The following is a 25,761-nucleotide window of genomic DNA, read 5'->3' as shown; positions in this document are numbered from 1 at the left end:
GTAGTAATTTCTGATTGGAGACACAGACGATGTGGACTGGTGGAAAGGGGACAAGAGTGGTGGAGGCGCCAGTGATGGTCCATATTCTCCTCTAATTATCCTTAATCATTCGCCATCATTGGGGGGGGCTCCACCACTGATGGATCCGCGTCCGAGACACGCTGGGCATAGTACGTCTTGCCCCTGGCGCAGACCACCTCTCCCAGAGAGCGCCGCCACACCTTTGCCCATGGGTCGATGACTGGGGGTTCAAGTGGCTCATTCCGCATTAATCTCCATTGCTGCCAGTGGGTGAAGACAAACACCTCCGTACCAGGGACGGGAAAACGATTATGGGTAACCGAGCTGGCTTGTGGATAATTTCACTTGTCCAGAATGAGGTATTGAGCGGGGCAAACAGGCAACGCGTCCTCATATTGGAGGAGACAGCCACGCCGGGATCCATCGTAGACTCCTCCCGATCTGCCTATTAGAAGCCATCCCTTTCTTTCTCCCAAGAAATGTTCCAGGGTCTGAAACCAACCTCTAACAATCCAGCTCCTTTCATATATTGCATATCAAAACTTGAATGGAGGAAATTGTAACGTCGCGGAGCAAATGCCAAGCAATGTCGCACGCTCCCATGCTCTCACACATGCCGATGTGGCTGGGGTGACGCCGGGAAATAATGGGCGGCCTGAAGCGTGTCTTCCAGGGGTTGATTTCATGGTGTGGGGACTCCATTTTAAGGATCCACTATTAATGATATGATTGGAGAGGAGGTGAACTGGAGAGCCTCTCGAGGTCCTTTTTTGTGACTTTTCGTGCTTTTTTCGGAGGCAAGTCATGTTTGTGTGCTGTCACGTGCATGGTTGCCCTAGGCAGCCACAGGAATGCCATGGATGACGTAAGGTCCACCTAGGACCAAAATAACCTTGGAATCTATAAAATAGATTTGGCACTTTGTGTAACGACATCTGGAGATCCCATATTCTACTCGGACCATAGCTCAGAAATTTCCATGGATATCTGGGTTTCTACTGGTTTATTCAAAATTAAAGCACTAAAAAAATCTCTGCTATCACATACATGCCCATGCATGTACACATCATCGGTGATGTCTGAACTGGTGGCCTAAAGTGGGTCATAGCTGGAGTAGCGGTAAATATATCGCCTACTTCAACTTGAATCGATCGGAACTTAAATGTCCACCTGCCAGATGCCAGGTGCCCAGGTGGGCAACTTGACATCTGGAAGTTCTTCAATCATGTTAGCAGTACTACTACCTACATATGTACTAGTAGTAGTACTGGCACTGCCCACTAGCACCTGCCCAGGTGGGCAGGGCCTCGGACTCGGAATGTTCCATCAATTCCAAGGTTGATCCCGAGGTCTTTCATTCAAATATTTTCATAAGATGAGAAAGTCACTAGTAACATTGACATTAAGTTTGAATCTGAATATTCCCACCTGGGCATCATGATCTGAGCAGGTGGCGGGATCGCCCGATCTTTATGTCGTACGTCCTTGAAAATTCATTAAAGTTGTATTCGCAGATGCCTGAATCTACGATCGTCATACCTCAAAAATTTGATGGCATGCCTAGCAATCCACATGAGTCTATATTTACATAACATAACTTCCAAGCTTGTACAAGTGCGCGTGCGTGCACAAGGGAATTGAAATGCTTGTTTTTCAGATGTCATAACTCCCAGGTGCCGTGCCTCAATGACTGCCAACATTTTTGAATGCTGGAACATTGATTAAAACAAATTGAACATTTTAATGTTGAACTGCCCACATATGTACGTGTGGCTAGGCTGAAACATTCAAAGAAATTCATGGATGTGCTTACCAGTCATTATCCATTACCATGTGCACCAAACTTCAAGTTTTCAAATGATTCGGGACGCGCTTCCAACCTTGAGACCCCTTCACCTAGGCAGGGCTGACTCCTCTGCAAGCTTGGACCTTCAAATATTACAAGTAAAAGACTAGTATGCAGTTCAAAGCCAACCTTGCATCTTCCAGCGGGTCAGCATCATTCATAATTAACACAACCGGATGATCCAATGGTTTAGACGCCTAAAGGTCGGGATATAGGCATTTTCAGAACTTGAATCACTTACAAAAGACAAAAAAATGACTTTGGAAGTCTGCAGGGGACGCCTTGGCATAATCCTCAGGCTGTTTGGTAAACTTACTGCCAGTGATATCTACCAGTGGATTCCATATTCATAATAACATTGAATGTACATAAGCGCCAGTGTATGTGATTGGCTAACTAGTATAACTTGAGGCCTGAATCGGCTGTCATCCGATATACCCCAATCTCAGATGAAAGGATCGGACTTCCTCGCGAAGGCCAGTTGACCCTAGTAGGGAGCAGCAACTTGAATTTTCTGGCGTGCTGGGTAGGACTCAGAGATAACATAGGGTCTTGAACTTCTCAGTGCCACTGAAGTATATGTATGTATGTAACATTTGAATGCATTCAAATTTTCGATTGTTCATTTCAAGTTCAAGCATTCAAATGTTTGACAACAGTTTTTAAAATTTCCTTTTAATACTACCTATCATCTCAAGTTGAAATACATATATCAACGAGTCAAGTCGGCTACATCAGGATAAAGCTATCCGAGTCCTACTATTAGCCCAAGGTCATACCGGCTGAACAACTTTAGTGCTCCGAGTCTGCGGGGTAAGTGTAGTATTATCCATGCCTAGTTGTGTATTTAGTAGTATAACTTAGCAACGCATAGTACTAGTAGGTATGTATGGATGTAAATAATATTAAAATTAGACGAATGCCCATGTGCATATGCAGTGTTTACGTATAGCTACCTCTTGCCAATGCCAGAAATATGTCTTCACTCAAACCCACGTTTGACTCTCTCCCTCTTCTCTCAGAAGGCCCGCATGGCAACGCATGGGGTCTATTCGGAGACCACGATCAATTAGGGATGTTGAATCTCCTAACTCGGGCGAATACAGCCGCTGCAGCTCGCGAAATTATTGAAGGGGTACGAGTGTCAACTGACTGGGAACTCGATAGCATGGTAAAGCCATGCTTCGGGCGATCTGCCTTTCAGTATATTGTCAAGAAAAAAGCACCCCGGGCAGTCAACGATGATGTATTGACCTTCAACACCGTGACTCAAAGTAGTTCCCAGTGGGATGGCTTCCGACACTACGGGTCCAAAGAAGGTACATATTACAATGGATGCTCCTTGGAAGATATTCAAACATCTTCTCGGAACGGAATTCACGGTAAGTTAAGTTCTCCAGCTTCTTTGTACTCAATCTTCTAAGCTAACAATAACAGTCTGGGCTGAAAATGGTGGTATTGTCGGGCGTGGGGTACTTCTTGACTATGCAGCATGGGCGGAGGCCAAAGGTACTGCTGTGAATTGTTTCCAAACACAATCCATTCCTGTTTCTGTTCTCCAGGAAGTCGCCGCCAGTCAGAAAGTTTCCTGAAAACCGGGTGATATTTTATTCATTCGAACTGGCTGGACACGAGCATACGAGAGACTCTCAGCGACCGAATGTCAACAGTTGGCGGACTATAAGGCACCACCGGTGATTGGAGTTGAATCATCAGAGGAGATGCTGCGATGGATCTGGAAGGATTTCTCTGCTGTAGTGGTTGATATGCCGAGCTTCGAAGCCTATCCTTGTCAGAATCCAGATTTCTTACTACACGAGTGGCTCCTGGCGGGTTGGGGATTGCCGATCGGCGAACTCTTTGACCTTGAGCGGATAAGTCAAGAATGTCGACAGAGGGACCGCTGGAGTTTCTTCTTCAGCAGTGGGCCCCTTAAGGTCAGTAATGGACGATGCTAGTTTATAAAATGTACTAACTCCCGAGGTCCATTCATAGGTTTCTGGCGGCATTGCAAGTCCTCCTAATGGAGTCGCAATATTCTAGGCATTAAGGTGGTTTGTTACAAATTTATTTTCCTGATATGTTTGGAAGATGAGTGATAAATCAGAAGTAAATTTTTGATGTATAGTCCCAAGACTCCAAATTATCACCATCATAAACTTCGGTATCGGACCGACGTGAGACACTATAAGATAAGAGAAATTATGTGGAGAACTTGAGGCATTACCCCGATAACCGCTTCCCCGCCTATTTTCTCTCCATCTCTCATTTCCAAAATGCTCCATGGGAAAGGTGTAATACGGTCGCAGGACCGAGTGATTAGACGATCGATGGTAGCGTATGTGAAATCACCTGCAGGTTACAAGGGAAAATGGGCGATGCTGATCCATGCAGGTGTAATCGGTGCCGCAATCGTAAGACACGTTGTGCTGGGAATCCACCTCAACCTTGTGCCGCGTGCGTGGATGTAGGCCAAATTTGTGTGTATTCAGAAGCCGAAAAGCGTGTCTCGATTACAGAAAGGTAGGTCACTGTGACTGAATAAGAGCCTACCTACTATGCCAACATACATATCTGACGACAATTGGTGCCAGCAGTTATTATCGACATCTCCAATCGCAAGCTCGATCCCAAGGTACTCTCAAATTTATTTTCTCGCATAAACTAACATAGAAGCCGATCAAGCTCACATTGCATCATGTAATAGTTGGAAAAAACAGCCAATCAACTCCTTCAAGTCTTCCATCCACAACTTCCACAGCTTCAACAACAACTCGCGATTCAGAAGGCGAGCCACCCTTGGAACGTGACGACTGGTGGTATAAAGGAACAGACAACCTATTTTTGGATAGATCAGGCGAACACCGTATGTGACTTTTAAAAAAAACTGTGTCGAGAACTCAACTGATTTGGAATCTAGACTTTGTGGGAGCATCGTCAACTACTCATTTAGCAAAGCGCCTCAACCCCGACTCGACGAACTTAGCATGGGATGTGCGCCCACTATACGACGACGCCTCATCATTAAGACGACCAGTTGGGGATTTTCTTCCTCAGTTACCACCGTTTGAGTTTGCAAAGAGACTCTTCTCGGTACAATATGCATATATTGGCACGATCTTTTCATTAATTCAGCCTGCACAATTTGAAGAGCGATTGGATTATGTCTACCACAAACCCCATGACTTCTGCCATCGAGAATCATGCTTGGTGTACTGCCAGGCACTTCTTGTCATTGCTTTTGGATTGATGTACTCTGTGAACCAGTGGTCCGGGGACGATGGACCGCCAGGATTCAAATACTTTAAATATGCCTTGCGCTTCTTACCTGATATCCACGAGGAAGGCTCAATATTTTTTGTGGAAGTGCTTTGCTACGTTGCATACTACATGCAGAACCTGAACCGTCGCGATGCGGCGTTTCTTTATGTTAGTGACATTCTTCTTTTTAGTACAAGGGCGAAACAGCTGACGATTCTAGATTGGACTTGCTTTACGGATGGCGATATCTCTTGGTCTTCATCAAGAGGTATCTGACCGGGATATCAGCGAGGCAGACCGAAATCGCAGAAGACGGGCTTGGTGGTCTGTCTATAGTCTGGATAGGTAATGAGAACGGTATCGTGGCTCAGAGTGAGTATAACTAACATGCATATCAAAAGGTTACTATCGGTCAAATCGGGGAATCCGATCACTATCCAAGATGAGGATATAGATATTATGTGGCCGTCTACTTCAGTATATCTAAAACCTAGATCTGGGTTACAAAATAGGAAACATGTCTAACGGTTTTGCTCTAGGATGGATCAACCGCTGAGCAATGGCCATCGATTGTGCTGACCAATTACACACAACTTTCTAGAATTCTAGGAAGGATTGGCGAAGGTGAGGAGGAAAATCATTCTCTCAATACTGCCATATCAGTCTAACTCAGACATAAACAGAGATTTATCGCAAGAAACCTAGATCAGGCTCGAATCTGATAATGTCTGTACAAAACATCATGAATGATTTGTCGAGTTGGCTTCGACAAGCCCCCGATCGTCTCCGAATCGATTTCAGCACCCTTGATACTCACGTAAATCGTGAGACAGTTTCTATTAACCTTCACTTTTATTCTTGTGTGAATATGACGGCACGGCCATTAGTATTTTACGTTATTCAACGACGAATAGAGGCAGGGCTTCATGGTGGCACGGAGGACTGGAAAGAAGGCCTGGCCTCTAATACAGTTGCTGTGATCGATAGTTGCATTACAGCTGCCCGGGCCACGACTCTGATCATGGACGCAGCTGCGAAACATAACCAGATAGGTATGAATTGCTAACTCTTCTTCAGCAATGTCCTGCTGCTCGGTATGCACTATTGATTTTCTGACACACTATTTTGAAACAGCTACGTATGGCTATCTTGACGGTGAATACATTTTCTCCGCCGCCCTACTACTTGTCATGGTGAATGCCGCCTTCCCACACAACGAAACAAATGCCCGTGCAATGGAGACAGCCCTCAGCTTACTTCGAAGCATGGCCGATCGAGGTAATACATACTTATCTTCCCGCCATTCATTGCTTTTGGAATTACGAGCTGCCATTGGACCTGCTGCTTCTATGAGCGATGATGAGGTTCACTCTTCAAATGACCTGATCACGCCCACTAGTACTCATGAAATGGCTCCAGAATCGCATGAAAGTGGAGTAGCTGCACCCATTCGGGCCATTCCTGCGGATATTTGGCAGGATCCACCTGATCTTCCTTCTCTCCAGGAAATTTCGTTCCAGTTTGATCCCAATGATGACTCGGCACTTTGGGAGGGGGCATTGAATCAGATTGATATTGATATGGATACCGATTGGATCGAAAGTGCGCTTAGAAGATAAAGCACTTCAACCTGAAAACAATCAAAAATGACTCTATGTATATTATGTACCATTCTTGAAGTTGTTTGTAAAATGCTAGCTTGAGTAGATTCAACTTGAAGTTGCATAGCACAATATCTTCTCCGAGTCTTTTCAGGTTTGTTGTCAATTATTCCTGGGAAAATTGCCTTATTTTTCGTCCTAATATCCTAGCGGTTAAGTAGATACCTTTCATCATGTTTCTTCCTAGATATCCTCGGCATCATCCCACTATCATCCCCTCATTCTCCACTATGTTATCATCCTATCTCGATTAGAAATACTGTTCGGCCCGGTGATCCCGACGCGCCGGTCATCGGCCCGACACGTGACTCCCATACAATATCCGAGAGAGATAGTATGGCGGGGATTCATTTCCACTGAGAGTGTTGAAAGAAAATTTGATTGATAAATGACCTCGTGACTCGAAAGTGCCAGTGTTCATCTACCCAACTTATTCTTCTAATCGACCAAAACCGTCGCTATATCTTCCTCATTCTTCTACCCGCGATGACTACCCCAGGGAAGATCACTATCTCTATCGACCGCGGTGGAACATTTACCGATGTTCATGCTATTGTACCTGGTCGCTCAGATATCATTCTCAAGCTCCTTTCGGTAGATCCATCACATTATCAAGATGCTCCAACTGAGGGTATTCGTCAGATCCTGGAGCTTGTTACAGGGGAGCCACATCCCCGAGGCCAGCCGCTGAAGCTGGATCGTATCGGTTGTTTGCGAATGGGTACCACAGTGGCCACCAATGCACTACTGGAACGCAAAGGAGCACGATCAGTACTTTTAACAACCAAAGGATTCCGAGATCTGCTCAAGATAGGTGATCAGTCACGTCCTGCCATCTTCGACCTTTCCATGGCGCGGCCAGGAGTATTACCAGAGAGCGTTATTGAAGTCAATGAACGGGTTGTACCTTGTCATCCAAATGCGGACTCCGAATGCTTCTCCGGTGCTCGGACTGTGGAGGGTATCACAGGAGAGAAGTTTCGCGTAATTCAGGAATTGGATATCGACCAAGTACGATCAGACTTACAGCGGCTCAAGGACCAAGGATACCAGTCACTATCAGTGGCACTTGTTCATTCCTTTGCCTACCCGGATCATGAAAATCAGATTGGCGAAATTGCCGAGCAGATGGGATTCTCGGTGACGCTGTCTTCCAAGTTACAGCCCATGATTAAAATTGTGCCTCGTGGCATGTCTGCCGCAGCTGATGCATATCTTACCCCGGTCATCAAAACCTATATCGACTCCATCTCCGCGAGCTTTGAAGGCGGACTTGAGAGCCAAGAACAATGCAGATTTGAGTTCATGCAGTCAGATGGTGGTTTGGTAGACTTCCGCAAGTTCAGTGGCCTGAAAGCAATCCTTTCTGGCCCTGCAGCTGGAGTTGTAGGATTCGCCGCTACCAGCTGGGACCCAGATGAGAAGATCCCCGTTATCGGATTTGATATGGGTGGTACATCTACCGATGTATCCAGATTCGATGGTCATCTGGAACATGTCTTTGGATCTAAGGTGGCTGGAGTCCTCATTCAGTCCCCTCAGCTTGATATCAACACGGTAGCTGCTGGTGGTGGCTCAATTCTCTCATGGAGAAACGGTCTTTTCTATGTTGGACCCGAATCAGCTAGCGCGCACCCAGGTCCAGCTTGTTACCGGAAGGGCGGACCTTTGACGGTTACAGATGCCAATCTGTTCCTGGGTCGGTTGCTTCCCGAATACTTTCCTCACATATTTGGACCGAATGAGGATCAACCTTTGGATACCGAGATCACGATACAAAAGTTCAATGAACTGACTCAGAAGATTAACCTTGAGCGTCGACAGCTATCTCAACCGGAGTACACCGCTGAAGAGGTTGCGCTTGGATTCTTAAAGGTGGCAGATGAGTCGATGGCCCGTCCTATCCGGAATCTCACTGAGGCTCGAGGCTTTGAAACGGCTTCACACCACCTCGCCTGCTTCGGAGGAGCTGGCGGACAACATGCATGCTCGGTCGCTGCTTCACTAGGAATCTCCCGTATAATCATCCATAAATACTCCTCAGTTTTGTCCGCATACGGTCTGGCTCTCGCCGAAGTCGTCAAGGAATCACAAGAACCAGTATCTTCCGACTATCTCTCATCACACAGCACTCTATTAGAACGCTTCGAGAACATGTCCAACGCTGCAACAGACGAGATGAAAAATCAAGGATTCCCGTCTGACCAAGTGCGTCACGAACAGTACCTGAATATGCGATACGAAGGTTCAGACACCAGCTTGATGATACTGCGACCGGAAGGTTCAGCAGACTTCCTGAGCGAGTTTCGCGATCGTCATCGTCGCGAATTCAACTTCAACTCTGAAAGACCGATTCTCGTCGATGATATCCGCGTCCGCACCATCGCTTCATCTAAGGTACGCACAGAGCGTACTCCACTGGTTCAACTGAAGGATGCTACTATCAAAGATGTGACCGCATCTCCAGTCAACACAACTGCTGCGTACTTCGATGGCTTCTCGAAGCGAATTGATACCCCTGTTTATCTACTTGATCAACTGGACAAGTATAGTCGTATTGTCGGACCTGCAGTGATCATCGATCAAACCCAGACAATTGTCGTTGCTCCGAACGCAGTTGCTCAATTGCTGGAGACATGTATCGTTATCGACCTCATTGACAAGCCTACTGCATCCCTTCCAAGCGCGCAGACTTCATCTGAAGTTGATCCGATTCGTCTCAGTATCTTCGGCCACCGATTCATGTCTATCGCTGAACAAATGGGCCGAACATTGCAGAAAACCTCCGTTTCCACCAATATCAAGGAGCGACTGGATTTCTCCTGTGCTCTGTTCTCTCCCGACGGAGGCCTTGTCGCTAATGCTCCCCACGTCCCTGTGCATCTGGGGTCAATGCAATTTGCCGTGCGATACCAGCACCAGAAATGGTTGGGTAACTTGAAAGATGGAGATGTGCTCGTTGCCAATCACCCTAGCTGCGGTGGTACTCATTTACCAGACATTACTGTGAGTCAAGTCTGCCCAAAATTTTGAAAACACTGAAATTAATGCCATGTGACTAGGTGATTACACCCGTATTCGATCGTCCAGGCGGAACAGAGATCATGTTCTACGTTGCATCGCGTGGCCATCACGCTGATATTGGCGGAATTCTCCCAGGATCAATGCCTCCAAAGTCCACAGAACTTTGGCAAGAGGGTGCAGCTATCGAGGGAGACAAGATCGTCAGTAACGGAGTTCTAGATGAAGCCCGCCTGATCGAATTGCTGGTTACCAAGCCCTCCCAGTACCCCGGCTGCTCAGGCGCAAGATGTATCAGCGACAATCTTTCGGATCTTAAGGCTCAAATTGCGGCTAATACTCGGGGTATTGGGTTGATTCAAACCCTTTTCACTGAGTATGGAGTTGGAACAGTGCAAAAGTACATGTATGCTATTCAAGCTACTGCTGAGACTGCCGTCCGGAATCTACTCAAGGGTTTGCATGAGAAATTTGGCGGGAAGCCTCTTGAGGCAGTTGATTATATGGATGATGGTACTCCCATTCGATTGAAGGTTACAATTGATGGGGCGGACGGATCAGCTGTATTCGATTTTGCTGGAACCGGATCTGAGGTTTATGGTAGCTGGAACGCTCCAATTGCTATTACGCACTCTGCTATTATCTACTGCTTGCGCTGTATGATTAATGCGGATGTTCCACTTAACCAGGGCTGCTTGGCTCCGATTGATATCCAAGTACCGTCACCTAGCATTTTGTCACCCACCAAGACTGCTGCTGTCGTTGGCGGGAACGTTGTCACTTCTCAAAGAATCACTGATGTGGTTTTCAAAGCGTTCCAAGCTTGCGCCGCCTCTCAGGGTTGCTGTAACAACTTGACTTTCGGAACCAACCCCAAGCTTGACCCTGATACTGGCGCAGTGATTACCCCAGGATTTGGGTACTATGAGACGATCGCTGGAGGAAGTGGTGCCGGTCCAACTTGGAAAGGCGAATCTGGTGTTCAAGTTCACATGACGAACACTCGTATCACTGACCCGGAAATTCTCGAGAAACGTTATCCCACTCTGCTCCGCCAATTTACACTACGTGATGGTTCAGGTGGTCGGGGTAAGAACCCAGGTGGAGAAGGTGTGGTACGAGATATCGAGTTCCTTGCCCCTATGCAGTGTTCAATCCTATCGGAGCGACGCGTGCACAGGCCATACGGCTTAGAGGGTGGAGAGGACGCACAGCCTGGCTTGAATCATTGGATTACACGCGATGTGGAGACCGGAGAAGAGCGTCAGATTAATATTGGTGGCAAGAATACTGTATCAGTGAAAACACATGATCGGGTGGTTATCCAGACCGCTGGTGGCGGTGGATGGGGGTCTGTCGACGTGGCAGCATGAATTACATAATAGAACGGAGGAGCCCTGGAGGAGATACACCGCTAGACCACATGCATCAAAGGTTGAGCCTTCGAGTTATGTACATATACAACATTGAATGGACACACTATGTACTCCAGAAGCCCTTACGTTTAGTTCAAGTTTGTAGGAAGCCCCCAGAGCTCTTTGTATACGTTTATTAAGGTCGCCAGTCCTGGGGACTACTAATTATGTTCACCAAGTTACTAGTAGTATGATTACAATTTCGTCTTTTTAAATAAATGACGGTACTAAATTGAAGCAATGTATAGAAATGAACATTTGATAGCGATACTGGTATGAATGATGCAAATAGGTAGATTGTCCCGTTGTAGATCAAAACGCCAGGCACAGTCTGTATGCTGCAAATGATGAATGTAACTTGGGTTCTAGGTCTATGTAAGACACGCCGAAATGCAAACCCGAAATTTAAGAATATGGAAAAAAACTTGAGCCTCATTCTATTACAATTCGACCCTCGATCCGAGGCGAGATCCCGGATGTCCATGGCGGCGTAAATTCGCCCTCGCCATCCATGGGATTAAGCCTCTCAGAGTCAAGACCGGCATGGCGCATCCACTTGCGAACTACTCGGCGTGCCAGTTGGAGACGATGTTCCTCATCTGCAGATGACCGGGCAGGCATTGTCACATAATTGATCATTGGTCTGGGAGAAGTAAGAAGATTGGGATCCTCATCCGAATCGGAGTCCATGACATCGCTACCGCTCCCATTACCCACATCGGGGGCACCCTCTGCTGCGACTTCATTTGGAAAGCGTCCATAATAATAAGCCTCATGGCCGGTTCTTTGCAGAGGTGGTCGCGGGGTGAATCGATGACTTGGTGCTTTTTCTGACACTGGAGATGCAGCAGCAGACGGGGCCTTCAGCCACCCTTCGCTGTGTAAGTTTTGATGCACAGAGCCCCAGTGCCGGTGAAGACTCGGACTCCACCGGCCCCATTTACCGAGAACCTTGAGACTCATAAAGTACTGGCGGAGGATTGTGCTAATCAGCACTCCGTTTTCTTCACATACCAGCTCTTCTACTTCTCCCCCCTCTGACTTGACCAGCAATGAGGAGAAACCATCCTTTCCACGAGCCATGTAGCCACGTGTAGCAAGAGTATAGTCGCGCTGCAGATCAATAGGCTGGCCACCAATACGAGCAAAAGTGATGCGAGCGCCAGGCGGCGCGGCCAATTTAAACCCGAATGATATGTTTGAAACTTGTGTAAAACGACCTTCAAGGGCAGGAAGCGTACTGACACCATTCTCAAGTGCTTCAAGTAAAGCCTGCCCGCGAATTCGTAAAAGTACCACCGGGTCCTCGAACGGAAAGCAATTAAGCAAGTCTTTCATGCGTAACACGCCAGGCGGATATATTTGATCACCGCGAATGGTACCACCCGCCATCATTGCACAATCAGCATCGTGGTAAAATCGCATCAAGTCACAGACAAAGTTTCCTAAGTTTGATTCCCGCTGTCGTACAGTAGAAAAGCGACCATCCAAAGGAATCACCGTGTATCCAATCGGCTTCTCGAGCTTTGATTTGAGACTGGAGGTTAAACGATCGACCAATGCCAGTGCTGCAGAATCTTCAGGGATAGACCGAACAAGGTCTCGCCTAGTGATGTTAAAATCCCAGCCCGGGGCGCCATTCTCCTTGCGGAAAACTTCTATGTAGCTTAATTGTTTAAAGTCCGTGCCTGATCGAAGCACATGAACGCCATTGATAATAGAATGTGAGTAGTAATGATCATGACCGCCGAGTATAATATCCACCAATCCTGGGGGAAGATTGGTTGCGAGCTTATTGTCATTTGGTTCGCGTTGATGGGAAACAATGATCACCATCTCCGCACCCTGTTCTCGAAGTTTAGGGGCCAGCTCTTTGGCTGTTTGGGTTGCGGACTTGTAGATTAGATTAGGTGGAAGTGAGTTGATCGTACCTAGCCTGAAGATTTATTAGCGTATAACGAATAGCACATTGGACCAAATAGATCTCACCATTCTCTTTCACCCAAGCCAATCACGCCGATCTTGATACCATTCGACGAGCTTAACATACATGACTTTCCACAGTTGGCGATCGGAACACTCTCTCCCAGGGCGGGATCGAGCACGTTTGCCAAGAGCCATGGGAAATGGCATTGGGCGGCAAGGTGGCGCAGTTGGGCCACTCCAAAGTCCAGATCATGATTCTGTACCATGTCAGCAGTGTTCACAGCCCACAGCACAAGCGATTTGGGTTACGCACACCCACGCATGCTACATCAGTCCCAATCTTATTCAGGAATGGGACCATGTGTCTCCCCTTTGTAACGGAACTCTCCAGACTAGGGTTGAAGGCGTCGCCCGAGAAGAATGTTAGGACATTGGATTGGCCGGTAAATCGCGGGTCGGAGCGGTAGTAGTTCACGAGGGATTGAAAGCGGGCGGCGCCTCCAATTGGTTCTGCAGATCCTGGCCTTGAATGAAATAATAGTGAGTACAATTTGCGCAAATTCAATGTCAGAATATGGTAGATGTGAGGTTCATACTCGACGTGATAGACATCGTTGTAGTGGATCAGCCGCAGATCTGGGGCGCCGATGCGGTCCGAGGCATGAGTGACGGACAAGCCGTCGGACTGGAGCTTCGACATGGAATTGGTTAACAATAGGTTAGAAGGATAGGAAAGAAAAACGGTATGAAGAAAAGGGAAAGAGAAATAGAGGAGAAAGAGGGGGAAGGGGTTTAGAGGGGAAAGAAACGAAGATAAGGAGCTTTGTTTACTTGGAAGCGAACCAGCTTCCAAGGATTAGGAAGGTGGGACAAAGGGCGGAGCTAATCTGGGGAAGCCACTTTGCGTGCCTGGGTGCCTTGGTGCCTTTATGCCTGAGGAAAAAGGAGGAAATCTCCATTGAATCATTGAGTTGAAAGATATGTACATTGGAAAATGCAATTAGCTAACGCCCAGCGCCATGCAAGAGAAGGTATCCCGAGAGGAGAGGTCATAAGATAAATTAGAAACAAAAATTAAAAGGCGTGATAGACATCATGAATTCATAGCTTCTGTTCCGTTACTGTCCATCGTCGTCTCGATGGCGAGTCGCGATCATCCAAAGAGACTGCGCTACCCCATAAGCCTCTCTGAGAACGAGTTCGATGAGGCAGCTTTGTCGCCCATTCAGTTCGATCCACTGGACCTTCAGGAAGCTTTGAGTCTTGACTAGTAGGGCGTTGATCTCCAAAGTTGGGAACCAAATCTTCTTCCGTCTCTTCGTCCTTCTCGATGGGGGAAGCAAGGGAGCCCCAAAGACCGGAAGGCGCTCGAGGCATATCCGATGTGGACGGTCTGCGTGCAAGGGTCCATCCACGAGGGCCCATCCCATTTACAGAGACGGGTTCCATCGAAAAAGTACCCTGGAGAGGCTGGGGCCGGGAACTGACGCGATTGCGGTAAGTGGGCGTAGAGGGTTTTGATGCTGACTGGGAAGCCGAGGGGGGAGGCTAGTGTAGTCAGTTGAGAGGGGTTGACACCCGATCGTAAGTGATCTGTAGATGCCACAAGGTGAAGGGCATATTCTTGCGAGATTTGTCCGGTGTTTTGTGAGGAAGCTTTTGATGTCTGATCAGACTTTGAATCTGTGCTTGGTAGCCGTTTACGTGGCACGGCCAATGTCAGAGACGACGTGCCAATATCCAACAGGATAGAGTGACCGGCCACAGAGTTGATTAATGCATTGCAATCTGCACCATGGGTCACGAGAATGAGAACGGTCTGCTTTGGGCGGTCCTCGCTGGGTAGCGCACCCATTGCGACTGGGCTAAGGCTAGGGTCACTTGGATTTGACCGATACCAGTTCATCATTCGCTTAAATCCCTCGGCAACCCGATCTTGCATAAAACTCCATTCCTCACCGTAGTCGCCGCCCGTGCCCCACATGGGGGTCCGCATGCTATCCCATTGGTAGTCGATTCTGGTACAGGCATCTCGCGCATGGGTGACATATCCTGATGGAATGGGATCTGAACCAGAGACAGCATAATTAGGGATCGGAGGCACATAGGAGCGATTTCTCACAGCCTCCAAATTGGTGTCCAGACGAGCCAAGGCTGTTGGAGCTCCACCGAGTAAAATCGGGGTTTGCGGTATATCAACAGTACTAGCACGCTGGCGTTGGACAGTTTGTCGTGGGGTCGAAGATAGACCGTGTTGCGGAGAGGAGTGGCCGTCATCTTCACCGGGGGTCGTGGGACTAGAATGACTGCTCCAGCCACCTGGGAAATGACCTGACGTAGTTCTAGCCCCTTTAGTCCCTTCCCACGCCTGAGGGATTATTTCCCCTCGGCGAAGCAGTTCTGCTTTGGCCAAAGCAACCATCCGGTCCGAGCTAGGCGGAGGGGTGATTTGATCAAAATAGTCTGGAGACAGCCACTCCCCTAGAAACGCGTCGACGCGCACCAGAGGGCGCGGGTCGATATCCGCAGCATCTCTATGGAAAGCTTGATTTTTATCTCCTGTATCGGAGGATTTTGTGGTTTCACCAGACTGGCTGAGACCTGCACTAATGGCAATCGAGGTCTGAAGACATCGCAAGAATGGGGACGTGTGAATGATGACGTTGTACCGGTTATGTAGATCCGAGCTTGCGGGGGTTGGACTCGTCTTGTCTTCCGAGGTGACAGGCTCGGTCTGTTCTCCCTGGCTCTTCCCTATAAAATCTGGTGCCTGCAAGAGACTTGCTATGCGCATTCCCAGGGAGCGGCACTGAAGCCATCCACTGTAACAAAGAGGAGGATCGTAGGGGGTGGGAGAGGTTAAGTGCCAGTCTTTGTCAGCCGCATCGAGACGTGCGCCATGTCTAGTAGGTGGAAAAAAAAAATCAGCTGATGTGATGAGAGATCTCAATAACAAGGCATACCTGACAATAAAGACTATGGGTTGAGAATCCATCGAGTCTTCGTTCTGTTTCACGTTCAAAAGTGGAGAAGGGGTATAGAGGGGGTATAAGAGGGGGAGTATATGATGGGAAGAGTGATCTCTTAGCACTCAAGCAACATCCCAAAAGCACAAGAGATCATGGCAGGCAGAGTGCCCAATCTGCAGATTGAGCAAGCAATGAGGAAAACCAGGAATGAAAGAAAAGTATGATAGAAAGAGAAAAAAAAAGCTCCACGTCGCCAAAGAAAAATATCCGCATGTGATGCTTATGTAAGGGGCTTTGAGCCCCTCACCCATAATTGTGTTTATATGGACCTCGGATGCTAGGGTAATATGTAGGTATAAAATCATAGAAGCCATAGTACTTGTAAAGAAATTGTATAGATTATATTGCTTTTTTATCCAGCACATCATAGCTGGCAGTGACGCCATCCTGGCTGTACCGGGATGATCCCGCTTTATTACAGCTTTATCTGATAAGAACTTGTAAGACTACTATAAAATTTCACAAGATGATACGCTGATGGTTTTATAGAAATTTGAGACAAGAGGTTCAAATCGGACTATAATATGAGCATAGATGAGCTTGATATCACAAGTAGTACTGGGTGAAAAAAATATCTAACAAATATCCATGGATATTTGTGAATGATTGTCTCCACTCAAGTGCTTATACCGGATAAACGATAACCGAATGACGTGCTCTAACTTTAAACTAGAAATCATCTGATAATATAAGTCAACTGGTATACCAAAGTCAAGGACTTGAGTATCTACACACTTCAATCTCACGAGTTTCAGTTTGTCAGCATTTTGATTTATAATCATTCAAGGGCTGAGTTGAACTCTATCTCCATCTCCAGGACTATAAACAAGAAATATTAACTGTTCCAAGTCACTCCGAAGATTTTCAATTCTAACTGCAATCAACCAATCAATCAATCTAATCCCCACATGTGCATGAAGTATTACATGCACATGCACATATGAACCGCCAGTGTCCAGTTGAACTTGAAAATGTCTCAAAGCAAAACCAAAGCCATCTTTTTTGACTTCATGGGAACCTGTCTGGATTGGCATTCCAGCGTGGTAAAATCCATGCCTGCTTCAATCTCCACCGACGATGCATCCAAACTGGCCTTGAACTGGCGCAGATTATACTTCCTTGAGAACGAAGGGCGCTTCCGTCAGAATCTGGCCCCAGAAGACATCGACGTGACTTTGGCCCGTGTTCTTGAAACTGCTCTCTCAGAAGCTCCCAGTCACCCCCAGCTCGAAGCCGATGAGAAAAAAAAAGCTAGTGGACGCTTGGCACTCCCAAGCAGCTTGGCCCGAGGTTCCAAAGGCCATTCAAAGCCTTCGAGAGGACCTTGGTCTTGAAGTGTTCGTTCATGCTAATGGGACGACTCGTCTTCAGCTTGACTTGACTCGGTCATCGGGACTGAAATTCGATATGTTATTTTCGAGTAAACTTTTGGGCCTGTACAAACCCAATCTGGATGCCTATCGCAAAGCATTGGAATTGGTTCAGCGCAGTCCCCAGGAGGTCGTAATGGTTGCAGCACACGCGTATGATCTTCGTGCTGCAAAGGTACTTGGGATGAAAACGATCTACATTTACAGGTGGACTGATGATATTCATGAAGATATGGAACAAGTACGAGGTGAGTTTGATTTCTTCCTGTACAGTATGGATGATTTACCCAATGTAATCAAGAGCCTGTGATATATTCATGATCCAGCGATTATCCATGAAAATGAAACCTTTGAACGTATGCTATTTTACAAGACCGAGTAAATTCAGACTTATGATTTGATGGTCTGAATTTGGGACAAATCTCAGTTTGGAAAATTGATAAACCAACCAATTTTTAGCTTTGACCTTTCCTCTTCCCGCATGTGCACTGTGTACACCGAATAGACTCTCGGTCAAAGTGCCAAAATCTGGGGAACCTACGCCGATGCCCACTCCCCCGCAGATCGGTGTCTCGCCGAAAGAGCCCTGCGCACCTATATTGATCTTGTTGTCCTTGAAGATGCGGGTCAGCCAGAAAGTTGGTACCTTTTTATGATTGACATCACAGATCAACTCAGAAATACATTTTGCTTGAACATCTGGATAATTGATTTTTTTTAAACTCGGCGGTCTTTCATCGCCATGACGGAATTGAAGCCAAAGGAGATCTTTATTGAAGATACCGCTGACAATGCCTCAAGTGAAAAAGGAGAGAGCTTCAATGTCGATCTGATGATCCTAGAATATGACAAGAAACAAACTGCAAGAATTTTGTGGAAGATTGACTGGAGATTGGTTCCTTTACTTACTCTGCTTTACTTGTGAGAATCCTCAACTAGCTCTATCACTATGAATTCTGACAACCATATGATAGAGCGTCCTTCTTGAATGTTACAAATCTCGGAAATGCCAAAATCGCTGGCATGGAATCAGATCTTGACCTCTACGGCAACAGATATAATGTCGCCCTATCTGTCTTCTTTCTTATTCCCTGTTTGAAATACCCAGCAACATCCTCCTCAAAATCATGAAGCCCTCACAGTGGATTGCTGTCATGATGTTTGTTTGGGGAATTATCATGACCCTCACTGGAATAGTTAGTTCTTATCAAGGGCTCGTGGCAGCGCGCTTCTTTCTCGGATTAGCAGAAGCTGGCTTTTTTCCAGCTGCGGCCTATCTTCTTACTCTCTGGTGGGTCTGAGGTTCTGGAAGTATTCTCAACCCGAAGTTGACAAGTGATATAGGTATAAACGATATGAGATCCAAAGCCGTATGGCTGTGTTCTATACTGCCTGCTCCTTCTCGGGAGCATTTGGCGGCCTACTTGCCTTTGCGATCGAGAAGATGGATGGCATTGGTGGTCTTGCAGGATGGAGATGGATTTTCATCATTGAGGGGTTGTTCCCAGTCGCTTGCTCCATCGCAGTGTGGTTTATTCTGCCTGATAAGCCAGAAACTGCGCATTTCCTGACAGTCGAGGAAAAGGCATTTATAATAAATTGTTTAAAAGTCGAGACTGGGACGGACAACACCGATAAAGTTGCATGGTCGTCTATCAAAGATACTCGGATGGATTGGAAGATATACGCCATGACAGTGATTTATCAGGGAGTTAGTGTCGGCGTTTACAGATTCACAGGTGTTTTACCCACCGTAGTTGAGGATATGGGCTATAACTCAGCCACCGCACAATTGATGACAGTCCCGGTATTTTCAATCGGCTCCAGTACATCTTCATGAAGCCTTTAACGACTGACATGAAGACAGATATACATGAGTGCAGTCGTATTTGTCTTGATCATCGCTTTATGGTCTGACCACATACAGACACGCACACGTTTTATCATTGGGTGCTACAGCGTTGCCATTATCGGCTTCATTGCGGAGCTTGCTATTCCACAGGACCGGCTATTCGGAGTCACTTACCTGTTCCTCTTCTTCATTGCCATTGGTATATATGGACCATTGGTGTGCATAATGTGCCTCTGCGCAAATAATCTGGCTCCAAGCTCTAAAAGAGCGGTCGGCCTCGCTCTTCTCGTCACTATCGGCAACTTTGGTGGCTTTATAGGCAGCAATATCTTTCTCCAAAGCCAGGCTCCCAAGTACCCTGCTGGTTTTGGCACATGCCTTGGGGTTCTCATCATCTCAACTGTCAGTACAATCGCTCTGCGCCTTGCTCTACAAAGGGGAAATAAAAGGAGGGATGAGTTCATGAGCGGCAAATCGGCCGAGGAGGTCAGAGCTCAGTATTCAGATGCCGAGTGGGTTGAACTTGGAGATAAGAGCCCGCTATTCCGGTATACTTTATGATTCAAGTTTCTTGACGGGTGAGTGATATGGATGAATTGAAAGTTATGTGTGTGTTCCTCAAGAATTTTAATGGTCTGTATGTTTTCAAATAGATTTTCTTTGTTTGCTATTCAAATTTTAAAACTGACATGGATGCACGTATCGCGATTGTGTAGCACAACTACTATTGATTGACATCAAGTGATACATTGCTTAATCCAAGTCATGATACTGCTATCGGTCCTTTCCCTAGACAGACGGTTCAATACATGCCGATCCTAGAGCATAGATATGCAACTGTCCCCATTCGCAGATAATCTCATGCCGGATATCCGCCTTTCTGCAAAGTGTAGCCCAGTCTTTCGCTTCCTGTAAAGCAAACTCACCACCACCAACAAGGATAAGCTGAGGGCTAAGTCCTATTAACTCTTCAGGTTGCCGATAAATTGGATTGACCTCTGGATCGGTTGGTGAAATTCCATTTAGCCACTTCATGGCAAAGCAAGGGGTAGATGTATTTGCTCCGACAACATAGTCCGTGTCCATTAAAGCATTCCCACCTTCTCTTGGGTGTGTTGCCATGTCGATCCATGGAGATATGAGGATAGTCCCCGCGGGTTGGGGTAACCCATGTGATTTACACTCGATACCACCGAGGATGTAGCAACCGCCTGAATTTTTATTAGCAGTCATCGTTAAAAATATCGACCAAAACATCGAGTCTGTCTTACCACCCGCGGAATCACCCATAAAAATATTTTTGAGGATGGAATCTTCTGGCTTAGTAAATATTGATATGCCTTCAAGAAGGCGTCTCTTCGGGCCGGGTGCGAAGCTTGATCGGTCAAAGCTAAAGCGATGATTCAGATTAGTCTGATTCACATATTAGATCAAATAGTCTTACGGTATTCAACACTAAGAAACAAAATATCTAAGTCATCTGACTTGGCGAACCTCACCCAGCGCTCCATATAATCGAGATACATCCTCGCTTCCCCGCGAGAATATCCGCCGCCATGGGCATATAGCACGACGCATTGGGAATTGCTGGGCTTCTCTGGAATTTGTGAGAGCAAAAGGGCTTTATTCCCGGGATCAAATATCCAACAAAATCAGACCTGGTAAGACTGGCTCTTGGCTCAGGGACCTGTCCGACCGGTAATCGATATACAAGATCGGGGAACGTGGTGGCACAAGAAGAGAGATATGCCCGGTGAAGCTGGATACGAAGAGGCCGATACATCGGTAAATGAGGCAAAAGAGCTCTCCTCAGAATTACAAAAATAGATTGAACTACCCAGGTATACAGGAAATAAATGGTTCTGAGAGGGTGGCGGAGAATGAGAAGGATCAAATTCATATTGCTCACTAGGAAGGATACTGATGGTAATCGTTGGTTGTATTGCGGAATTAATTGATCACAAAAATCTGAGATATCTCTACGATCACTGCAACAGTTTCCACCCTGGATTGACAGAATGCGCCTAGAACTGGCTTGTGCTATGGTGTTCGGCGCGGCGAAAATGAACAATTCGTCTTCACTTACACCGAGACCGAGACCGAGACCAACAACTCCATTTCGGCACTCATCCCGATATACATGCAGATACCTTGTAAATTTACAGGGTACATATGGGTTCAAAAGTGGGGTAATTGCTGGGACATGATGATCTTATCATGATCTTAACCGACCAGCCAGATACGCCGAGCTACTGTACCTAGTGGTGACTCACTGTTGAGGTAAATGCTGAGATAACTTGAAAAGAATGCCAAATCGACTCAGTCATTCGACGAACATCAGCGAATTACTCCTTATCCCAGAACTCACAGATCTGATTCCTCCGTGTCACTATGCTGTCCCAAACTCTGACCACAAAATCCGTCCATCCGGCAACTATCACGATCTCAGATTTCCCAAGTTACGATACTGTTTCGAAACACAATGACGCCTCCGTTGTGCAACCAGAAGGAAGCTTTGATTACAGGATCCGGGAGACATTGATGGGTACAAAGCGAAAGCTGAAAGTGATATTCATGGGAGCTGGATGCAGTGGGATAAACTTCGCCTCTCAGCTGCAGAAGCGAATGGAAAATATCGATCTCACCATCTACGAGAAGAATCATGACTTTGGTGGAACTTGGTTGGAGAACAAGTATCCAGGCTGTGCCTGCGATATTCCAAGTGTTTCATACCAATATACTTGGGCTCGCAAGCCGGACTGGTCGCAGTATTATTCTGGAGCTGCGGAAATCGATCAATATTTCAAGACAGTTGCTCTAGAGAACAGCGTCCAGAAGTTTGTGAAGTTAAATCATAAGATAGTCAAAGCAGAGTGGCTTGATGATGAGGGTAAATGGAAAGTGACAATCATGAAGGATGGAGATCCCTCTAGCACCTTCGTCGATTATGCCGACTTCTTCATAAACGGAGGTGGATTCCTTAACTCGTGGAAATGGCCTGAAGTTCAAAACCTGCGCACATTCAAGGGGCCGTTGCTTCACACGGCCAACTGGGATGAAACAGTGGACTTGAAGGATAAAAAAGTCCTTGTCCTCGGCATTGGCAGCTCGGGTGTTCAGGTGGTTCCCGCTATCATCGATACAATCTCCCAGCTATTTGTCGTCGCTCGTTCTGCTACCTGGATCACAGCTGGGTTTGCACCCAAGTATGCAGGTGAGAATGGCAAGAACTTCTCATACTCGGAAGAGACAAAGGAGCGCTTCAGGAACGATCCGGACTTCTATCTTTCCTACTGTAAGGGAGTGGAGTCGGAACTGAATCAAAGGTTTCGTATCGTCATTAATGAGTCTGAAGAAGCTACAAACGCTCGAGAGTACTCCACCAAGGAGATGAGCCGCAAACTTGCTGGGCGAGAAGATCTTATCGATCACCTCATGCCAAAGAACTTTGGCATTGGTTGCCGGCGCCCAACTCCAGGAAACGGATTCTTAGAATCACTTGTCAATCCTAAGACGACAACCTTCAAAGAAGAACTTGCTGAGATCACTCCGACTGGCTTCATTGCAGCCAACGGCTCTCATCACGAGTGTGATACCATAATCTGCGCTACTGGATTTGATACTTCGTTCCGTCCTCAATTCCCAATTCTTTGCAACGGTCGCAATGTGCAGGATGACTTCCTCGATCCCAACAATCCCGGATATTTAGGAGTCAATACCCCAGAAGTACCGAACTATTTCGTGTTTTGTGGTCGGTATGGTCCCCTTGGCCATGGCTCTGTCTGTCCGATGGTCGAAGCCTACACCAATTATGCGATTCAAGTGCTCGAGAAAGCGCAGATTGAAGACATTAAAAAGATTCAAGTGAAGCGATCAGCTGCTGAGCAATTTTCAAAGCATGCGGATGAGTATACCAAGCGGACGGCTTTCAGTGGGCCATGCTCCTCTTGGTTCAAGGCGGGTGACAAGAATAGAAAACCTGCTATCTGGCCAGGCTCACGGATTCAGTATCTCACCATGCTACAAAATGTGAGATTCGAAGATTATGAGATTGAATATCTGAGTGGGAATGCATTCAACTTCTTAGGCAACGGGTTTCACGTACGGGAATATGATGGGAGCGATCTAACTTGGTATTATGGATTGATGGATGGGAAGAATAGACAACCGAGCGACCTTCCAGATGCTGTATTCTAGATTTCTCTGTTTGTTTTCATCAATTGATCATATTGAGTTCTCATGATTTACAAGATTAAAATACAGATCCGATCAGTAACTACTACTCATTGAGACTGGTCCTAGAAGCTATTGAGCGATCAGATTAGAGCAGACATCCGATGAAAAGCTATCCTAGGTTTCTACATGAGATGCCGAAAACCAGATACACCGTTTAACCACCCATGGTGATAGTCTCAAACGCATCTTCCCCCATCCACCTAGACTTGAATAGAGAAATAAATCTTGGAGTGATGAAAATCGCATAGGTAACATACCTGTAAGTTCACACCAGTGATAAATTTGGCATCTGGGCTTACTAGATAAGCAACCGCGCCAGCCACATCTTCTGGAGTACAAATTCGGCCTAGTGGAATGACTGATGCAAAGGCATCCAGATCAGACTGCTGCATAGTGCTTGTCCCATCTAAGATTAGAAATTGCTCTGAAAATGGATGAAATATCTAGAAAATAATTCGTACATAAAGGTGAGCCCAACAACCGGACAGTGTTGAATCTGATCCCCCCTTGAGCCGTATTCGATAGCCATAGCGTTACTTGCAACATTGACTGCGGCTTTACTGGCGGCATACCAAGCGAGTCCTTAAATTTGAGTCAATAGAAATCTCATAGAATAGTATTAGAGGTAGACATACCCGGCCTGGGACGAATAGCGCTTGTCGATACTACGTTCACGAAGACGCCGTCACTTTGTTGAAGAAAGTGAGGCATGATAACGGCGACGGAGTTAAATATAGACTTCACGTTGACATTCATGGTAAGATCAAACTCGCGATCTGAGAGAGTCTCTGAAGGCTGCTTGTTGTAACAAACCCCAGCATTGTTAACAACGATATCAAGTGCACCGTAAGTGCTCAACGTCTTCTCCAATAGGTTTTGCCATTGGGCTTTGTCGGTCACATCAGTCTTCACATAAGTAGCTCCTAGCTTATTCGCAGCTACCATGCCATTTGGTTCTGAGATATCTGCGATGATAACATTTGCTCCTTCACTTATTAATTTTGTGGCGATTCCTAATCCATAGCCTGACCCAGCACCGGTGACTATTGCAACCTTTCCTTGTAGGCGTGAAGCCATCTTTGTTGAATGTGTATTTTCTTGATAATCTGGGATAAAAAGGCACTCTTCAGCCAGGAAGTTATGTTTTCATCTTGATAAATATGAATATTCGGTTAATATTTCAAGTAACCCGTTCAAATGTTATCCCAGGTACATAATGCGGGGAAGCGGTGGGGAGGCATGACTAGCATGCCTATTTTTATGCTCGGCGTTCGGTGCTCGGTGTTATGCTTGAGTATCCGATTACCACTCCAGGATTTCTGAGGATACTACTAAAAGCTCAAGATCCGGTCTTGGAGCCAAAAATTTCCTATCGAACTACCTGTGAAAAATATCTCCAAACAGATTCTCCAGCCACGGATCCGGAAATGCATCGCCGAAGGCGAATAGTGATTCGCTTGTGAAGAATGGTGCAAATGGGGCTGGAATTGAAGAAAACGCAGCAGTGGACTGGTCGCCACAGTTCCAATCGTTTGACTGCGGTTCGACTGACTTTGGAGAGTTTTCGGATATGATAGCATCCTCATCAACTCTCAACCCCGCCTGCTTAATGACCCATTCAGAGACCCTGAATGTCCACTTCGCCATCTGCCAATTTTCGCCTGCTTCTTCGAAATAGGATAGCAGAGCATTGATTCGTGCTTTGGCTGTATACCTGCGAGATGATTTCGATTCATCATCTAGTGCGGACTCCATATGGAATGCTAACAAATTACATGCAACAACGATCCTACGATCTGATTAGCTGCAAGATAAAATATTGCATATAGATGGACTTACAAGGAAGCAGGGGCGTACTTAAGCACATCATGCTCAATTGCTCTGCTCATCAGTGTATCTAGTTCGAAAACACAACCAGTCAACAGTCTCTTACACCACTCGATGCGTTCCTGATTGGAAGTTTGTCTGAATTGGTCGCGAGTGGTTCGATAAAAGAAGCATTCTAGCCTGTAGCTCAGGGCCAGTAGAAAAAGAATCCAAACATTATCGCTTGTCCATGAGCTGACGTGATTTGTTGAGAATTCAGCGGGAAGCTGATTCCGCCATGTAGACATCTCGTCTAC

General features: G+C 46.5%; 12 protein-coding genes across 12 annotated transcripts; 7 read left to right on the top strand and 5 right to left on the bottom strand.

Annotated features, from left to right (window-relative positions):
- Positions 1–2,843: 2,843 nt before the first annotated feature.
- On the top strand, positions 2,844–3,910 carry N7483_005186 (uncharacterized protein; the record flags this gene model as incomplete). The annotated part of the gene is made up of 4 exons (XM_057088623.1): positions 2,844–3,249; positions 3,305–3,442; positions 3,503–3,804; positions 3,863–3,910. The coding sequence occupies 4 exons, from the start codon at positions 2,844–2,846 to the stop codon at positions 3,908–3,910; spliced, it is 894 nt and encodes a 297-aa protein (XP_056948452.1).
- A 233-nt stretch (positions 3,911–4,143) lies between these two features.
- Positions 4,144–6,747, top strand: N7483_005185 (transcription factor domain-containing protein; the record flags this gene model as incomplete). The annotated part of the gene is made up of 10 exons (XM_057088622.1): positions 4,144–4,205; positions 4,262–4,390; positions 4,462–4,502; positions 4,575–4,733; positions 4,788–5,296; positions 5,349–5,473; positions 5,530–5,605; positions 5,668–5,752; positions 5,812–6,180; positions 6,263–6,747. 10 exons carry the CDS (start codon positions 4,144–4,146, stop codon positions 6,745–6,747), a joined length of 2,040 nt encoding a protein of 679 aa, XP_056948451.1.
- Positions 6,748–7,275: 528 nt separating this feature from the next.
- Positions 7,276–11,183, top strand: N7483_005184 (5-oxoprolinase; the record flags this gene model as incomplete). The annotated part of the gene is made up of 2 exons (XM_057088621.1): positions 7,276–9,795; positions 9,852–11,183. 2 exons carry the CDS (start codon positions 7,276–7,278, stop codon positions 11,181–11,183), a joined length of 3,852 nt encoding a protein of 1,283 aa, XP_056948450.1.
- Positions 11,184–11,657: 474 nt separating this feature from the next.
- On the bottom strand, positions 11,658–13,851 carry N7483_005183 (putative 5'-nucleotidase; the record flags this gene model as incomplete). Its single annotated transcript, XM_057088620.1, has 3 exons — positions 11,658–13,161; positions 13,215–13,408; positions 13,465–13,851. The coding sequence occupies 3 exons, from the start codon at positions 13,849–13,851 to the stop codon at positions 11,658–11,660; spliced, it is 2,085 nt and encodes a 694-aa protein (XP_056948449.1).
- A 401-nt stretch (positions 13,852–14,252) lies between these two features.
- N7483_005182 (uncharacterized protein) lies at positions 14,253–16,146 on the bottom strand (the record flags this gene model as incomplete). The annotated part of the gene is made up of 3 exons (XM_057088619.1): positions 14,253–14,678; positions 14,728–16,054; positions 16,115–16,146. The coding sequence occupies 3 exons, from the start codon at positions 16,144–16,146 to the stop codon at positions 14,253–14,255; spliced, it is 1,785 nt and encodes a 594-aa protein (XP_056948448.1).
- Positions 16,147–17,151: 1,005 nt separating this feature from the next.
- N7483_005181 (haloacid dehalogenase) lies at positions 17,152–17,860 on the top strand (the record flags this gene model as incomplete). Its single annotated transcript, XM_057088618.1, has 2 exons — positions 17,152–17,395; positions 17,460–17,860. 2 exons carry the CDS (start codon positions 17,152–17,154, stop codon positions 17,858–17,860), a joined length of 645 nt encoding a protein of 214 aa, XP_056948447.1.
- Positions 17,861–18,292: 432 nt separating this feature from the next.
- N7483_005180 (uncharacterized protein) lies at positions 18,293–18,475 on the top strand (the record flags this gene model as incomplete). The annotated part of the gene is made up of 1 exon (XM_057088617.1): positions 18,293–18,475. One exon carries the CDS (start codon positions 18,293–18,295, stop codon positions 18,473–18,475), a length of 183 nt encoding a protein of 60 aa, XP_056948446.1.
- A 202-nt stretch (positions 18,476–18,677) lies between these two features.
- On the top strand, positions 18,678–19,963 carry N7483_005179 (uncharacterized protein; the record flags this gene model as incomplete). Its single annotated transcript, XM_057088616.1, has 3 exons — positions 18,678–18,841; positions 18,895–19,357; positions 19,418–19,963. The coding sequence occupies 3 exons, from the start codon at positions 18,678–18,680 to the stop codon at positions 19,961–19,963; spliced, it is 1,173 nt and encodes a 390-aa protein (XP_056948445.1).
- A 228-nt stretch (positions 19,964–20,191) lies between these two features.
- N7483_005178 (uncharacterized protein) lies at positions 20,192–20,692 on the bottom strand (the record flags this gene model as incomplete). Its single annotated transcript, XM_057088615.1, has 2 exons — positions 20,192–20,613; positions 20,674–20,692. The coding sequence occupies 2 exons, from the start codon at positions 20,690–20,692 to the stop codon at positions 20,192–20,194; spliced, it is 441 nt and encodes a 146-aa protein (XP_056948444.1).
- Positions 20,693–21,793: 1,101 nt separating this feature from the next.
- N7483_005177 (flavin-containing monooxygenase) lies at positions 21,794–23,599 on the top strand (the record flags this gene model as incomplete). Its single annotated transcript, XM_057088614.1, has 1 exon — positions 21,794–23,599. One exon carries the CDS (start codon positions 21,794–21,796, stop codon positions 23,597–23,599), a length of 1,806 nt encoding a protein of 601 aa, XP_056948443.1.
- A 193-nt stretch (positions 23,600–23,792) lies between these two features.
- On the bottom strand, positions 23,793–24,715 carry N7483_005176 (uncharacterized protein; the record flags this gene model as incomplete). Its single annotated transcript, XM_057088613.1, has 4 exons — positions 23,793–23,843; positions 23,896–24,034; positions 24,100–24,220; positions 24,274–24,715. The coding sequence occupies 4 exons, from the start codon at positions 24,713–24,715 to the stop codon at positions 23,793–23,795; spliced, it is 753 nt and encodes a 250-aa protein (XP_056948442.1).
- Positions 24,716–25,015: 300 nt separating this feature from the next.
- N7483_005175 (uncharacterized protein) lies at positions 25,016–25,393 on the bottom strand (the record flags this gene model as incomplete). Its single annotated transcript, XM_057088612.1, has 1 exon — positions 25,016–25,393. One exon carries the CDS (start codon positions 25,391–25,393, stop codon positions 25,016–25,018), a length of 378 nt encoding a protein of 125 aa, XP_056948441.1.
- Positions 25,394–25,761: the final 368 nt, after the last annotated feature.

Source organism: Penicillium malachiteum (genome assembly GCF_028827825.1).
Source record: "Penicillium malachiteum strain IBT 17515 chromosome Unknown utg000002l:1.0-8849297.0:1.0-8852440.0, whole genome shotgun sequence".
NCBI lineage: Eukaryota > Fungi > Ascomycota > Eurotiomycetes > Eurotiales > Aspergillaceae > Penicillium > Penicillium malachiteum.
The sequence above is the reverse complement of the archived record's forward strand: the minus strand, read 5'-3'. Positions and strand labels throughout refer to the sequence as shown.